The sequence below is a fragment of the Hemibagrus wyckioides genome, linkage group LG24, assembly GCF_019097595.1.
Source record: "Hemibagrus wyckioides isolate EC202008001 linkage group LG24, SWU_Hwy_1.0, whole genome shotgun sequence".
In the NCBI taxonomy this organism is placed as follows: Eukaryota; Metazoa; Chordata; class Actinopteri; order Siluriformes; family Bagridae; genus Hemibagrus; species Hemibagrus wyckioides.
In genome coordinates, this window is record NC_080733.1 from 10,409,034 (window position 1) to 10,427,553 (window position 18,520).

Here is an 18,520-nt window from a genome sequence, read left to right on the forward strand (position 1 = left end):
AATTGATGAAAGGAAATGCATAACATATGGATGCCTCAGTGTATGTGTGTGTGTGTGTGTGTGTGTGTCTGCTCAGTTTTCCTGAAATCCCTCCAAAGTGTCAACATCATTTAAGGTATCAGGTTTCCTCAAGAGTATTTAAGAGCTTATGGGAAATGTGTGTAGTTGTATAACTCACTTAAGTGTATTCCACGTTCTCATTGAGCGCATGTTTGAATATGAATGTGGACGGGGAGAATATACTCTGCATGAGGAATCAAAAGTCTGGTGTCTCCTTGCATTTTTTAAATATATATATACATATATATATTTAAGATCCAATTTCCTATCTTAAGGCTGTTAAAGAAAAATGTGATGAGGAATGATGTAGTGAAGTCTGTACAAAAAGCAACACGGTCTTACGTTTATAATTTCCTAAGAATTCACTTGAACTAAGGCGTATGCAACAAATGTGCAGGTTAATTGTAGAACCTGATGAATGCATAACAGCACAACAATCACCAGAGATCTCCAAATCCCCTCCGAAACTATTGGAATGTTCATTTGTTTGTGCTATTTGCCAAAGATCGAAAGAAAGATGAGATCAGGGTTTTTGATTTCAGCATTTATTTCCTGGTATTTACATCTCTATGTGGTAAGTAACATAAAACCTTGAACATTTTCTGTCAGACCACCCTTTATGCAAAAGTATAGGAACGGAGAAATAACTCTTAATATATGGTGGCGTATTCCTTGCAATAATTGCACCAAGCCTGCATCTCCTTCATTAGGAGGTGAAATGCAGGTTTAGTTTAATTAAGGTCTGATGATTGACTTGGGCAGTTTTAAACCTTCCCCCTTTCCCCTGATATAGTCCTTTGTAAATCCTCCTGGTGCATTTCTCTGTAGCTTAACACACAAAATGTTCCCGTTCTACCATCATGAGTTCCACCATCGATAAAGATTAGTGAACATTTTCCACAAGCAGCCATGCAAGCCCAAGCCATGATACTACCACCACCATGTTTCACAGGTAAGCTTGTATGTTTTGGTTTATGAGCAGAATCTTTCTTCTTCCACACTTTTCACTACTTTTCTAGTTTTGTGGCTCATCTCTGTGTTTCTTTGTGAATTCCATTCTGGTCTTCAGATTCTTACTGCGGATGAGTGGTCTGGATCCTGAAGTATGGTCTTTAGATTTCTTCTTTCAAAGTTTTTTGAATGATGGATTGTGAGACCTTCAGCCCTGCCCTGTGGAACTTGTTGATGTCACTGACTTATTTTTGGCTTTTTCTTTACAGCTCTCACAATGTTTTTGTCATCAGCTGTTGTTGTTTGCCTTGGCCAAGCTGTTTGGTGTCTGTTGCTCAGTACACTAGTGGTTTCTTTCTTTTTCAGGACATTCCAAATAGTTGTACTGGCTATGCCCAATGTTTGTGCAATGTCTGTGACTGATTCTTTCTCTTTTCACAGCTTCAAAATGGCTTGTTCTTCTCCCATAGACAGCTCTTTGATCTCCTTGCTGTCTTATCCTTTTTTACCATATAATGCAGTCTTCAGGTGAAACTAAAGGCTAAAACCAAGAGAAGATGTTCAGAGCTATTTATTTGTTAAAGATTTGATCTAACTGGACCCACCTGGGTAACAAGAAATGCCTGTCACATGTTCTAATGTTTCTTCTAAAATTTGGTGGCATGATACAAACTGTTTTATGTTCTCCACCGACTAGGCATAACATTATTGTGTTGTTCCCCCTTTTGCTGCCAAAACAGCCCTGACCCATCCTGCACTGTGTATTCTGACACGTTTCTATCAGAACCAGCATTAACTTCTTCAGCAATTTGATCAACAGTAGCTTGTCCGTTGGATCGGATCACACGAGTCAGCCTTCACTCCCCATGTACATCAATGAGCCTTGGTCACCCATGACCCTGTCACTGGTTCACCACTGCTCCTTCCTTGGACCACTTTTGATAGATACTGACCACTGCAGACCGGGAACACCCCACAAGAGCTGCAGTTTTGGAGATGCTCTGATCCAGTCGTCTAGCCATCACAATTTGGCCCTTGTCAGACTCGCTCAAATCCTTACACTTACCCATTTTTCCTGCTTCTAACACATCAACTTTGAGGACAAAATGTTCACTTACTGCCTAATATATCCCACCCACTAACAGGTGCCATGATGAGGAGATAATCAGTGTTATTCACTTCACCTCTCAGTGCTTATAATGTCATGCCTGATCGGTGTGTCATTTAATAATGCTACATATAAATACCATTAAATAAAGCTGAAATTTTAAACTCTCGTCATAATCAGCTTTTGATTCCAAACTGAAATGTTTTCATTCTAGAGAGAGAGAAAAAGAGGAATTGGCCTTGCTGTTTCAATAGTTTAGGAAGGCAGCTTCAAAGGAAGCTAGATAGGCTTATTTACCAAAAGTCTATGCACTTTTTCCATTTGTGCTCTGAAGTGAAATCAAACATGCGCACACACACACAATGGTCCTACAAAATACTAGTGCAAAAAAAGAGGCTTTAAGCACTTTAAAAGGGCTTAAAACATTGACAGAACACAAAAGGAAGATAAGTGGAAAACTGACTTCAGCACTACAACTGAGAATTACAAGTATTTGGTAACGTCATGTGACCTGGTCAATGCTCTCTCAGTGGTTCAGGCATTTGTTTATCATCAGTAGGAATTTTATATACTCAACCTCACTTGAAAAACACATCAGCCACGTCAATTTCTAGTAAGCTTCCTAACTTAAATCGCTTAGCAATTAAGACACACAGAGACAGAAACTCACCCTTTGCAAACATAATGGTGGCTGCATTGTGCAAAGTAAGTAATCCAGTTTTGAAAATACATAAATGCTCAGCATCCGTGCACATGATATTATATCTTAGATTTTATTCACAACCGAGAGAAAATAAAGTTTTTGTTTTTACAGCGTCAGTCTGGCTGATGCTTCTGTTTACTGTGTCTGTCTTTAAGTGAGTGTATTAACATCATAAGCGTTATGGATTTACCAAATAAATCTGAGAAAACGGCTCCTTCACACCACTTTATTTCTGTTCACTGTCCTTATTTATTTCATATTAAAAGTGAAAGCAAAATGTAGCGTTTCTTTCAGGTTGGCAAAGGGAGTTTTTCAAATCTACATTAGTTAGTGTTTAGGCTTGTTGCCAACATGAACTCCATTTCCTTTCCCTGTATGTTGACCGCTTCCTTAGAACAATCACATTCCGCAAATGTATATTTTATGTGATGTAGGAGATTTTGCCAAATTCCTGTCACCGTCGCTGCAATTAATTATAGATCATTATAGTCAAAAGGGAGAAGCTAAGTACTCTAAAACTTTTGCCTCATGGGTAATATAAAACTGCCTTATTGTTTTTTTGTGTGTCAAGAGGCACCTTGTTGTGAGGTATCTGTCAAAAGGCACGCTGTTTTCTTTCTATTCCTTTTTGGTCTGCAGATCAAGAATGGCGCTGCTGGTTTATGGGTGTCAGAAACCATGGCTATCGCCATGGCAACAGATCCCTGCAATACCATGTGTTTCTGCACTGCAGCGCCGGCACTGGAAAAAGAGCGAGCATGGTGAGTGTCACCCGAGGACCCTGTGGAATTCTAATCAGCTCTTTGTCCTTCAAACGCAATCACACACACACACTTACAAAGAGACACACACAATGTCTGGATGTATAGGTGTCCTCTATTACAGCATAGTTGACATTAGCCGGTCTATCTCTCTTCCTCATAGGCAAGAATATCGACATGTAGATCTATGCAGCACTCAAGATAAATCTTTCATATGATCTGTACATTACCGGGGTAGATCTATATATATATAAAAAAAACAACTCTCTAGCTTTTTCTCCCCGTGGCATCTACCAGTAATGTAATAGCACTCTGCACCAAAGATGGCCCAGTTTCCCCCAGTCTATTCCCGCTCCATTGGCTGGATCTAGATCAGCACAGCTCAAGTTTGCTCTGGATGTTACTGCTGAAAAACTTTTAGCTGAGCGTTGAGGGAAAACTGGGAACAACGCAGCTGGTCAATGCAAACTTAAGGACACACAGAATCAGTTTATTCCTTGTGCATGCAGTTTGGTAAACAAATGTCTATATTCATTAATTATGCTCTCTATTCTGGGACAAACTAAATCTATATCATCTATTTTATTTGGGGAAAAAAGTGCATATCCTAGCAAGATAATGAATGAATGAAAGAATGGTACATTTCTGTCTTTATAAGCTGACTCAAGAAGGGGTAGAATTTTATTTATAATAATTAACTAGAAGTAGAAGTAAATCTAACATTACTATAAGATGTTTCTACCTGCCTCTGGCAACAATACTAAATGTCTCTATAGCTAAGGTTATTTAGATAACAAAATTAAAATTCCATTACAAATGAAAAAAGGCTGGGTGTGAATGCCTGTACACTTGGGACAGAATCACCTGAAATGGTTAATATAGAACCACATACCTCCACACACAAGGGAGAACCTGAGCCTCTGGATGACATGGTATTCTCAGTATTCTCTACCAGTTGTTGAAGTCAGACACAATGGCCTTCTTTTGGAGCAATGAGTGTCATTTCAAGCCGCACAAATACATCTACATGATATGCCATAAGAAGTGCTTTGACTGTTCTGTTTTAAAGTCCTCTGGCTTCCACAGTACATATTCAGTAAAGAGTGTCATAAATATAATGCTTCAGAGATGGAGATAGTATATGTAATAAATATAAAGCTTCAGAGGTGGGGAAGAGGGAAGAGAAGGCACTAAGTACTCCTGAGTGATGGTGGAGTTAATGGGCCTTTTCCTAGTACCAATCAATCAGAGCTAATCTCCGAGCCTGGACTTCTTTAGGCTGGGAAGAGTCATGATTCCATTGCTCTGACATCTGACAGCACAGTGATGCCACTACTGCCCTCCCTTGTCCATCCTGCTCTGGCCAGTTTGAGGGGAGAGGGAACCATAGGACTTTGGGCCTTAGAGAAAGGACTGGGTTGTAACAATACCGAAATGATTACTGAGCCATGAATGAAAGTCTTAAAAGAGTTTGCTGCCTAGAACTATTTTGATGTTGTAACCATGATTACACAGAGGTTCATTAATATCAGTTCATTCTTAATTGGTGGAGATAATGCCCAAAGTATTAGAATTAATACTTCAAGCTGTTTGTTTGCTTAGGACACCAATACTTTCTTTCTTTTTCAGGACATTACAAATAGTTGTATTGGCTATGTCCAATTTTTGTGCAATTCCACTGATTAAAATTTCCCTCTTTTCTCACCTTCAGTAATGCTTGCTCATAGACAGCTCTCTGATCTTAATGCTGTCTTGTTCTTTTTAAGTTAAACTGAAGGCTAAAACTAAGAACAGAAGTATTACTTTTTTTATTAATTTATAAGAATAAAGAACTATTTATTCTTTAATCAATCAGTCTAACAGGACTCACCTGGGTAACATGTAACACTTGTCAGTCATATGTTTCGATATTTCTACTCACCTAGAAATCGGGTGGTCTGATACAAAATCTGTAATAAAGCTATACTCAGATTATAGAATATCTGAAATTCTAAACTCTCTTCTCATGTTCATCTTTTGATCTCAAACCCAAATGTTTCCCAAGTCTAGACATAAAAATCTTTATATACCTTATGATAATTCGCTTCATGAGCACTTCACAAATATTTTTATGTTTCAGTAACATCAAAACCACTGCACATGCAGTTTAACACACCAGATATAGTGCAGGACCTACAGAAACATGCCTCTGCACACCAATCCCCCACAACACATAGTATGGACACTAACCATGATTATGACAAGACTGTGGAGTGCTCATGCTGGTCTTGTGCTCAGTTAAATGCGTCTAATCAGTGGTAACAAGGCCTTGCACATGGTCACAGCAAGCAGAGCTCTATTCTAAAAAGAGCTTAATTCTATTTCCCACATGTCATTCCTGACACAGCAGTAAGAGAAAGGATCATCCAAGTGGTTCTTTTCCGATGGCTCGTGCCAATGCACCAAGGGAGAGGAAGGGTCTAAATGGCTCACTTCCTGGACCACAAATAACATAAGCCACCTGAGATCTGATTTCTATAGCTGACCACAGTTATGCTTCTGGTGGATTAGGAGAGAGGAATTGAGTGACAGCAAATCACTGAAAACACTACAATCGCACAAACCAACCTCCAAGCTGTACATTTCCACTGTCCTCTTCAGGGGATCCACAATTTGCCAGCATATGAGGATGCACAGATCAATTAGCAGCATTCCTCCTACAATGATCAGCAGCTTCTGGTCCTTGATAATCTGGAGGAGAAGAGAAAACAGAAAAGAGATACGTAGATGTGAACGTGGGAAATGGGGAAAAAAAAGGTTGACGCTCCGACAATTCAAAAGGGAGTACGCTGAACTTTCGGACGATGAAAGCACCTTCTGATCTTTTATTTTTATTTAACAGCATTTGACCCGGACAGAATCAAAGGAAAGGTCATGGAGAGGAGACACTGGGTGCACTTTAAAGGTATCACATTGTAGTAATGCAATGATTCTTTTCAGGTGCCCCACTGCATGGCCCAAATAGAGCTTGCGATTGGTTTTGATCCATAGGCTTTTGATGGCTTTGGAATTGGCCAAACAAAGGAAGGCTAAAACCTTTCGTGCCACTGGAAATATTGCAATACATTAGGACACAAAGACCCAGTAAGTGGGCGCACATTTCAAGGGCAAGTGTACCTGAACACCCACGTGCAAAAGTTCAATCATAACTAACCTGCCCTATGCTTAGCTGGCAAGAGTAATGAAAATTGTGAGGATATAAAGAAGAGATTTCCTTTATCCGCAATCAGCCCGATTGACAAGGGTAGGGTTCAAGTAAACAGTCAAACATTTGAAAAGATAGTGTATTTCATAGAGCAACTTTTATGATAAAATGCAATAAGATATATTAAGTGACATATTGTCAATATTTTTACTATTGTATATAATATGATTTGGCACCATGTTAAAACAAGTGTCTGGGAAAAGAAATGCAGTTTCATTAGTTTCATGAGTTCTTCGTTGTCTTTACATCAATTCTGTCAGTGTTATAGACATGTAAACATGGGGGAATTCAGTATTATCCTTTGCAATGGTACTAGATACTATTCCTGTGGGGGATCTGCTGCAGAAATAGCACAGCAACTGCAAAAGAATGGACACAAGAGTAAAAATGTGGCATGATGGAAAACCTGCTGACTGAGATAAAGTTGGATATAGAATTAGCAACATTAATAATATACTAAGCAGGTCATGCCATTGTTTATGGCATACACTTGTAATCTGATAGATGATGGCATCAGTAAGTTAGCTGGCATGTCAACATTAATCTATGGTTTAGCAATAGAGTTATGATTTTTGACGATTTACTAATGGACCTCTTATTAATGGTCATGCATTTATGTTATCAGTTGTACAAATAACCCTTTACACTCAGCTGGATGCTTATAAATCCTGACATTTTTTTTTTTGCTAAGTGCAGTTACATATCAGTTCCATCAACATGGTTTATTATTAATGCTGTTAGGATATAGCCTCCCATAAACTGACATACACTAGGGTTTTTGTTGTAAAATTCAGTGCATTCTTTTGGCTTGCTAGGATTTTCTTGCTAACAAAGTTCTGCCAAAATTGTACCCAGTACACCTTTAAGCCACTAGTTTTTATGATTTGGTTTAGAGCATGGATCCTCAAACTTTTCGTAGGCAGTGACCTACTTAAACTGTGATACCAGTAATCCTAACCCCTTCTGCTCTCCAGACCTGGCTTATCCATCCTGATGCCCTACTTCTGGTTGGAGTTCTCATCACCTGGACTACACTCACTACTGCTAAGGATGGCCCCAATGGACAGCTTCGTGAGATTACTGTAGATGGTACCACTTAGACACCATGAAGATGGCTCTGGAATGCAATTGACATGAACAGATTTGCTATGATTTAGGACTACAATTATTATGATAGCTTTAGGACTGCAATTGCCACAAACATTTTTGCACTCAAGCCTCCATCAGTGAACAGTTGATAACTTTAGTGATAATCAAAATGGACTTTATGTTAAAGCTAGAACAGATTTCCTGTTTACACAATTGCACTTTTGGTCATATCGAAAGGACTTATTTCTAATCGCACAATCCTGTATCACCCAGATAAGGATGTGTTCCTCTTAGTCATCTCAGGGAGTTTTTTTCTTTGCCATCATCATCACCTCTGGCTCATTAGGGATATAATTTTACAATTAAAATTGATTTCTGTAAAACTGCTTTGTGAGAATGTACATTGTAAAAAACATTACACAAATACATATAAGATTTATCTAATAATTTTGTCCTATGAGCTATGAGCCATACAATCTTAATCTCGATATATCTTAATCTAATCTTACATAAAATGGCAACACTGCAGCTGATTCATCACTGATGGAAGCTCAGGAGCTGTTGTATTTTTATGTATGATAAGTGGAACGCACTCTCTGACCTTTGCAGCATACCAGCACATGGACTGTCCTGATTTGCGGAACTAGATCATGGTCAGATTTAAGTTTTGTTTGTTCACCTTTCACACCTGTTTTTTGTGCACATGTATGAGTGTGTCTTCATGTGTATGTCTCGCAATGCTCTTGGGGAAAAAAAAAATTCTGCAGGGTCAGACTGTTGGTGACTATGGCAGCCCATTGCATCACTGGACAAATATTGAGTGCTAACTGTCTTAGAAGCTAAATGCCCTAAGAGTGTGTCTCAGCTTAATAAAGTGATGCCAAACACAATTCCAGAGTCAACAGCAGCCAAAGCTCGAGCATGCCATAGCCCTCAATCCTCTGTCAGTGTGTAGAGCATGAGTTCTGTATGCTTGACCATCAGAGAAATCCAATTTCCCTGTGGATTAAAGAGCCAAGACAGGAGACACGCTTGTCTCTATCGACCGAAGCATTTGTCTTTACTCTGATGGACTGACAAACTAAGAATTGCTAACTGGAAAGGATATGTCCTGTTCTACATTTACCTTGCTGGAGACATGGGGTTACTTCTGTCTTATTATATTTTTTGACCAAAATTTGTCTTATACCATTTCTTTCTGTCAATAAAATGCCATGTAAATGTATAGAAACAACGGATAGTCTGGCATGCTGTCATCTGCGGGTCATCTTCAATCCCAAACTGCCCACTACTTTCTTACTTTGTATATTGTTTGCATAGTCTACTTATGTTTTTTGTGTGTTCATGATTTATGCCACTGAAGTGTGAATAGTGTCTGGTACCCAGAGATAATGCATTAAGTTGTAAGTACTCTGTCCTGTTTGCTTTTCTTTTTTGGTGGTCCACAGATAAAATGAACAGCTTGGTTTCTGCAAGATACAAAGTTACCTATGGTCAAACCAGGACAAAACTATTTTGGTTTAAGTGACATGCTCATGCTGTCTCTATTGCTGGCAAACTTTCTCTCCTCTGCCTTTCTCCATTCCTTGCATTTTCAATGGATGTTGCATTTTCCCCAGGCTTCTGACAGTACATGTCTGTTTTTATCTCTCCTCTTCATCTCTCACTTTTTTCACTTAAACTCAGCACCCACACCAGTACCAGCAGCAGGAAAGGCAGGAGTGTGTGTGTGCTCTATAAATAAAAAAGCCAGCTGAGCTGTGCAGTTACAGGCTAGCTATCCTTTACATAATGCCTCACACAACAAAAACCCTCTGTGTCATCTGCCTCCCTCTCCATTTTCTTACTTTACATCTAAAAGTGAGAAGCAGTGGAAATAGAAAGCATGTCAGAAAGGAGGTCAGGGGGAGTGTGTGTGAACACGTGGTGTAAAATCACACAGTCTTTGATGAAGTGTGTGTCAGTATTGTGTGTGGTGTGATGTGTGTGGTGATACAGTATTATAGGCCAGGAATATCACTAGTTAACTCTGGGTAATGAGCAAAAAACAAATAAAGGGCTCCATGCAGGAGACTTGCTAATTTGTTCGGGTGTCAATTTGTTCCTGTTTGCACACAGCTGCTATTTTTGTGCTTAGAAATTAAAAGCACTTTCCCTGACTTGGGTGTTGTGACTTAACAAGAAGTGTGGCATTCAAAATCATTTCATCGTTTCATTTACTTCCTTCCTTCTTAGTTGCCTTCCATTTCCCACCCTCCAGCCGGCTCTCCCCATCATATGACAGCTACCAGCTGTGAGAGGTGATGGCTAACCTGTGCTTCCTCTAAGACACATGAAGCAAGCCGACCGCATCCAACCACACAACACACTTGGAGGACAGTGCAATATGCTCTCTTTCACATTCATAAACTAACAGATACCCACCATTGGCTAATGTCACTGTGATTATTCCATCTTCCTCACTCAGAAAGCACCAGAAAATTTTCTCAGGATGTCAGGATTAAAAAAAATCACAATTCCCAGCATCAGGGTTTGTGAACTCCGCCTCTTGTGCCACTGGAGAGCCACAGGACTTTTTTCCATGTAGTTTTATTCAGATTTATGCTAAATATTCATCCTATGATTATTAATACCAAAATGTTATTGTTCTTATTTATACCACAAATTTCAGTGTACTTCACATATCCAGTGTTTATTCTGTTTAGATCAAACACTTTTGCTATTTATATCTTGTTGTGTGCAGGTGAAAGCATATAAGTCATACTTTGGTGGACCAAAGCAACTGAACAAACCAATCAGCATGGGTCCAAAAGACTTCTAGTGCAATTTTGACTGATGATGTACCATAAAGGATGGAGCACTGCAATGACATCACCAAGAACAAGACTTTTCTACAAAATGTATAATGGACAAGGCGAAAACTTAACAAGGAGGCTGCCAAGAAACATGTGGCAATGTTACTGAAGCTGCAGGCTGACTGGTACTGATAACTCTGTGCGTGTGACAGCAATCTTCTTCACATATCTGGGCTATTGGGTAGGGTAGCAAGATGGAAGCTCTTTCTCACAAAAATATTCAAGCTCAACTAAATCACACCAAACCATGTGGCAAAATGTGTTATGGTCTGATGAGACCAATTCAGGTATAATATGTCCATAATTCCAAATTTGCATGAAAATACACATCACCAGAAAACCCTATCCCCATGGTGCAGCATGGTGAAGGCAGCATCATGCTTTAGAACTGCATTTCATCAGCCAGAACTGGGGCATTTATCAAGGTGAAGTGAATCACGAATAGCTACAAATACTACTCAGTTTTACTGCATAAATTTTGGGTGTATGCTAGTAAGCTGTAGACGAACAGGAATTTCACCTTTCAGCACGACACTGACATCCGAATCAACAAAGGAATGACTTAACTGAAAGAAGATCAATGGTTTCGAAAGATCTAGTCAGAGCCCAGACCTGAATTCAACTAAAAATCTGTGGGGTGACTTGAAGCAGGCTGTGCACAGGAGATGCCCTTACAATTCGATGGATCTAGAAAGTTTTTACAAGAAAGGAAAAGAAAATATTGCCAAGTCAGGATGTACCATGCTGAAAGAGTCTTACATGCCAAAAAGACTGAGAGGTGGAATAAAATCAAAAGGTGCTTCAACAAAGTACTAGTTTAGGGGTTTTCTCCATTGTAGAGACATTGTAAATGGTTTTTTTTTTACTTCAGAAAAACCTGCCATTTTAACAGGGGTGAAGAGACTGACCATAAAAGTGCATACTATTTCAGTATTGCAGAGATCATAAGTGAAAAATTACTTAAAATGCGGCCTGCTTGAAAACAACAAATGTCTTACGCACGTCAGTCTTCTCTGGCTTACATGCCCTATTAGATAGATAGATAGATAGATAGATAGATAGATAGATAGATAGATAGATAGATAGATAGATAGATAGATAGATAGATAGATAGATAGATACTTTATTCATCCCAAAGGGAAATTGTTGAAATGGGAACTGGATCAATGTATATTATGAGTAAATATAATCCACCCTCTGCACCTAACTAACTACCAGTAGGCTAACCATTCTCTGAAGAGCCTGTTCCACAGTGCAGACCTCTACCTCGATTACATCAACCTCTTCTTAGCTCAGGCTCTCAGCTGCTTCCAAAGCCAGCAATTACTGTGTGTGGGCTGTATTCAGAGTTAAGTTCATAAGCTACGTCAGGGGATAAGTGGGGGAAAGTTATCCATATTCAAGCTGGTGCTAAACACGTGCTTAACATGATTTTCAGAGGAGCTTGTGCAGATTATTCAAATGACCCGTGGACAAGTCACGCTTATAAGGTTACCTGATTTTCCTTTAGTACAGTGATCCTGGTGATAAATGACTTACCCAAGACATCCATGGATGTCCATTATTGGACCTGCACACTGTATATACTTCTTATATTGGTTATTGTTAATTATAGGTTTTAAAGAGAAGCAAATTCATCACTGTGGTGGTCAAATCTGTAGCCCGGTAGGCCAGGACAACGATATTTCATGTTCAGGCTGTGAATTATTTTTTATGGAGTTACCAGTTGTGGCTGGTAGTTGAAGCATATCGGTATGCTATTGAAGTATATATCTGGAAGTATATAAATAGAAGTTTGTTCTGTTTCATTTGTTTCATCTGACTTCTTGCGTTATTTATTAACATAAATAAAAGCATCAAAAGACAAAACTTGTAGTTTGTGAGCTAAGCTAGCTTAGTTTCCCTGAACAAGGTAGTGTCAGCTAGATATCTAGATAAACGAACAATCCAAAGATATATGTAGTTAATTAAAAAAAAACCTTTATACTTAAAGTTTATTTACAATATTTGACAATTACAGTCTTAAAATGACAAATATATCAGGTCCAGTCTGACAGAAAGCTTGTCATTTTATGACTGTAATTGTCAAATATTGTAAATAAACTGACATCTCAAACTTAAATATATCAGGTCCAATCTGTTTTAACGAATGGTTACGAGGTTTCCATTTTCAGAGACAATCACAATATGAAGAAGACATGTGTCTGAGCTTGTCAGCTGAATAGTGTACTGTCCAATATCAAGATGCAAAATCCACCTAAACTGATGTACTAAAAGCCTGTTGTCTGATGAGAGTTAATGCTCCCATTAAAACCTATGATACTTGAACCTTCTATAAAAGCCCATAGAAGCTGTGCACCATTGGAGTTGTGTCGGTGGTGTGCCGGGAGACAGCGGGACAGTTTTCATTAGGTGGATTAATTAGTCTGCATGGATGACAGATGATCGTTTCATACTTAAGAAGAACACACAGGTATGTGAAAACAATAAGGAAACTGAGCAAACAAAGCACAGAGCTAAACGTCTGCTGGCACAACATGCTGCAAGCTGTAAGCAGTTAAACATATTGGGAGACAATAAAAGCATTTTAGCTCAATATGTGAACACGACCCTGTGTGTATATTCAAGCACAAGTGAGAGATTCTGTTGAAACATCTGATGTCAAAGCAGCTTTATACAGTAGATGTGCAGCAATGTAAGATTAAGAAGGCATATCTTCTATATATGCATCTATATATACATAAAATGCTCACCTTCTTCTTCATTTTTACATTCTTGAAAATGGCATGTACTCTCCAGGTCTTCGCAAACATGGCTCCAAACGCTGTCGTGTAACCCACGATGAGAATCCATGTGCGAACCTGAGCAGGAAACACATCAGTTCAGCTAGAACCACTCAGAATAAAGCTCTCTTTTACTGACAGTTCACACTGCAGTGATTAATAAATCATCAGTCTGGGTTTTTTTTGCTGTGTACTATGACAAGAAAAGAACCCTTTAATGTTTGGTAGAGTCACTATATTTCATTAATAATTGTTTTTTAACTTAACCCAAGCCGATTGGGCAGCCGTTTGATAGAGGCCTATATTTCAATAATGATGGGGTCTGTTAAAAAACAGTTATATATTGTTGTTATTTTTGACAGAATTAAATAAATAATGCAAAGTAAGAATTTTTCCATTGCTTTGGACGTCAAAATGTTAATACTACTGTTAGATGTTGTTTACACTCAACAGATAATTATTATATTGTATATAACTGGGTTAAATAAAGGTTGTTGTTTTTTCTTTTGCTGAGGTATGACATTTGCTTTGTTTCTTGAAAATGTAAAAGCACTATAAGATAGACATTTCTTTACAAAAACTACCAAAAAGCTACACAGCAAATCTAGATCTAGCAAATCCAATAATAACAATAAATCTGCTGTCACTAAAGAGTTCATTTGGGACAGGACTATATGTAATCTATTCCACCCCCTATATAAGAAACAGCTTTTGATATCTTCAAAATATATACTCTACCAGTCAAAAGTCTGGACACACCTTTTAATTCAATGTTTTTTGTTTAGGGATTTATTTTCTACATTCTAGAACAATACTGGAGATTTCAAAACTATGAAATAACACACATGGACTTAAGTAATCCATATGTAATGACAACAAAAAACAGTCAGTTGTTATTTCAAGACACGAAGGTCAGGTGTTCTGGAATAGTTCTTGCAAGAACAGTATTGTCAAGTGCATTTGCAAAACCCATCAAGCACCATGATGAAACTGGCTCACATGAAGACCATCCCAGTAAAGCAAGACCAAAACTTACCTCTGCTGCAGAGGAGAAGTTCATTTAGAGTTACCAGCCTCAGAAATCACCAATTAACAGCACCTCAGATTAGAGCCGTTATGAAGGCTTTACAGAGCATCAGTAGCAGACATATCTCAATATCAACTGTTCAAAGGACATTATTGTGTATTTCAGCCGCCTTCAGCATTGTTCTACAGCAATGTAGAAAGAAATAAACATCAGGAAAGACCATGGAATTAGAAGGTGTGTCCAAACTTTTGACTGGTGGTGTATATATGTCCATTCCAGTTTCATAAAAGTTTGTTATGCCACCATGGAAACACCAATTTGGACTTTAACCTTGATAAATGACACCTGATCTTGAATGCCACTGATCAGAGACACTTTAGTCATGAAATCCAGAAAATTCCCATTCCAGGTTTTTTTTTTTATTTTATTATTTTAAAGATTTTAATCTTTAAAAAAATATTTTAAGCATGGCAATTGAAGTCAAGATGACAAATGAACAGCCAGTAACCACAAGATAATTACCCTTTCAACCACCAGCCAAGAAATCTATAACTACATGGATTGAATGTATTGTAGGATTAAAATACAATATGCTGTAGCATTTATTGCTGCTGCTCTGCTACTCTGTTGATAAAATAGTTGTTTACAGGCTTGAGAGATGAGTTAGTTGTGAAAGGGATCATACATCTGGAGCTGTAACTCCTGAAGTTCAGATAAACAGCAGGAAAACACAAAAAGTACCAACCCTCTCGAACCAAAAATAGATCTGTGGCATTTTTTCATCTTCGTCCTCATGCTTTCACTGTTGTCGTCATTGTTGTTTCCATTTTTTTCCCACTTCTCAATTTAAACTTTTTTTGTGTGTGTGAATCACTGCTTGATAAAAACTGTTCCTATTCTGTTGCCAGACTAAATCTGCGATGAATAAATCAGAGAAGGGCAATTTCAGCACTGGGAAGTCATTTATTTTTGAGATTGCTGAAGAAGAACTCGTACATATGCATATAAAAGCTAAATACTATAATGAGCAGCAATAATTTTGAGCCATAAAAAATCCCTATTTTATGGGAAAGATTCAATTACAGAGCTGGATAGTTTGAGGCAACCAAATAATTTGTTTACATCCAATGAAGCATTGTAGATATGCGAGTATCTGTTGTGTTACTGCCAGAAACGACTTGCTGTGATCCTTTCAATTCTAGGAAGCTACGGTTTGTAGTCATTAAACCATTTTGTGGCAAATAAAAGAATTCCAACAAAGAGTGATTTGACTCGAGCACAGTCTGCACGAAAAATGAAAAAGGTCCTACTTGACTTTTCACTAGAACACAGTCCTCAGAAAAGAAGAGCCAAGTCACGCTTCGTTTAAGTCTGGGATTCGCAGGGCTGTGTAACACCTACACAATCCTATCCTAACTTACATCAAACATTTCCAATAATAAAAGCTGCTTTTTAAGTTGAGATCACATTATTTAGATTTTTTTCTTCGACCTTGATTTTCTGGACTGAAACATGTTTTCACAACAACTGGTACCACATAATGATAATAATGCTTCATGTCAAACAAGTAAACCGGATTTATTCAAACAACTAACCAAGTTAGAGTTAAACAAAATGTTAATATGATGTCCTAACCTTGTCATAGGTTTTTATAAACAGTGAAATTAAACCCATTTATACCGCAGCGCTGTAGCAGAAGGTGTTGAGTAATGTATAGCAGTAATGGCTGACCGTTCACAACATTAATGTAACTATATATGGCTTAAAATATAGCTTCTCTTAAATGCATTAAAATTGAAATCAGGAAAATTGCAACTTGCTGTGGTTTAAAAGGAATAAAGCACACATAGATCATTGTAATAAGCTTTTAGAACTGTTTATATAGGAATATGTCAGCTGTCATTCAGAGCTTATGAAGGTCTCATGTAACTCTGTGGATACCAGACATAAGGAAAGTATTAATGAAGGTACTTCTAAACCCACAATACCCTAACACCTTATCTGTTATCTGCTAGCTTGATTTAACCCAAAACCACTGCCATCAAACTATCATCCGTCCAGAAACATTACAATTAAAAAGCTTTAATACATACACAATGATGACATCCATCATCACTGCTATCAGAACTCCAGTGTTTGTCTTGGCTGTTTAGAGTGGCTGGACTTGGCTCAGGCTACTACCAAGCATCACACAATACACAATCTCTGGCCTCTCCCCAAGGACTTACGCCTTCACAGCAATCAAAACTTCTTAATTAAATCAAGGTTGAGATTGTCATGTTCCGACAAAGAGTAGCAGGACAACGTGCCAGAATCATCTAAAGGCGCTGTATAGCATGCCAGTGTATGGAGAGTGAAGGTGGAAGTGTTCTTTAATGACGTTTGGCTGCACATATTAAAGTCAGAACAAAGATGGTGCTAAAAGAACAGTCACTACTCACTGTGCACAAGGTCTCGAACGCTTGGTCTGAGACAAAAGAGCCGTCCAGGCCAAAGAGGAAGATGGAAGCGTAGGACAGCATGCCTCCCAGGATGATCAGGTTGTTCATGTAAGGACTGGACATTTTGATGAGTCTGTGCAAAGACAAACGTAGACACTGTGATCATACACACACATACTACATACATACATACGGCAAGGCATTGGTTCTTAAAGTGAGAGGAAAGACCTGAGGAGATGTGTAAAGTATAGTCTACGATCTGTTTCATTTTGTTACAGTGCAAAAAAATCACAACCCCCCATTATCAAAGTTAAAATATTTATTAGTGAGTTATTATTCTATTTGACCGGTCACTAGAACTGAATGGGTTTAATGTTAATGTGTTCTGTCAGTGGAGATATAATAATAAAACTCTATAGCTCTAATAAATTGCCAAATTATTATAGTACACATTTCAATAATGAGACTAATAATTATATGAGCATAATATTATGTTCGTAAGTGTACTCAGTGGAATATATTTTGCAGTCAAAGCAGTCCCTGGTTACAGAATGTTTGAGAACTCTTAGTGAACGCAATGACATGCCTAACCGCATCCTGACCTGTGGTTTCGGTTTTTGATGTTGAAGAAGAGGAAGGCGCCTGCCATGAGCATGCCAAGGATAGTGATGGTGGATAGGATGCTGTAAAGTGGTACGTTGATATGGCGTCGCTCCAGACGTACAAATGTCCGGTCTTTGGGAGGCTCCACACCTAGGATGAATACACACTCATGTTTATATAAAAGGGATGACACTTTACTACATGCTTACATTTTCTCTAAAATGACACCTTCAGGGGGAAAAAAGCATTATAATGTAAATTTTATGTAAATTTATGCTTCAGAAAGATCAGCTCAACGGACAAGACTGCTAAAGCAGTGAGTTAAACAATATCAGAGGTTTTTTTTGCTAGTAGCTATCTCAAAGAGCATTGTGTATTGATACTGCCCAAGTCATGAATTCATGCTTAATTGAAATCTGCTCTAAATACAGTGTAGAAAAATGTTTTGGGAAACATTTTGTTGGCTGAGGCTGTGCTGAATGTGGTTTGATATACAATGCGAAACACAAAAATATGCAGAAGCAGAAAGCACTGACAATAATATCGGCCTGGATATTTTTCCCTGCATTTATTTAAGGGTTTATTGAAGGCTTTATTTATTGTGTTCAGCTCTGAGGTATGAAGAAGCTACTTAGTAGTCAGCAGCTTCAGTGTCCTGAGAAACAGGCTGCTTCACCACACTATACTGGTCTTAAGCACAATTCAAGGCAAACTATCTTGAGCCTATTCATTAGAGTTAACAGGACTTTGCAAACGACCCTCTGTTCAGTGTTTGTGGTCAGTGACCGCAATGTTGTGTCCCTTTTTTTTCCTCCTTTGCTTACTTTGCAAGCTTTTGTCTGTGTTCCAATTGATTCCTATGGCTTGTCTTACCAAGTTCTATTTGAAGACACAT

At 38.3% G+C, this 18,520-nt stretch overlaps 1 protein-coding gene across 1 annotated transcript in view; it reads right to left on the reverse strand.

Annotated features, from left to right (window-relative positions):
* gabbr2 (gamma-aminobutyric acid (GABA) B receptor, 2) overlaps positions 1-18,520 on the reverse strand; it is a 177,112-nt gene that overhangs the window by 37,016 nt on the left and 121,576 nt on the right. Inside the window, exons 10-13 of the mRNA XM_058377129.1 lie at positions 17,625-17,775; positions 17,023-17,155; positions 13,525-13,632; positions 6,191-6,313 (exon numbers count right to left, since the gene is read on the reverse strand). Of these exons, the coding sequence (XP_058233112.1) occupies positions 6,191-6,313; positions 13,525-13,632; positions 17,023-17,155; positions 17,625-17,775 (515 nt within the window). The remainder of the gene's footprint in view (positions 1-6,190; positions 6,314-13,524; positions 13,633-17,022; positions 17,156-17,624; positions 17,776-18,520) is intronic.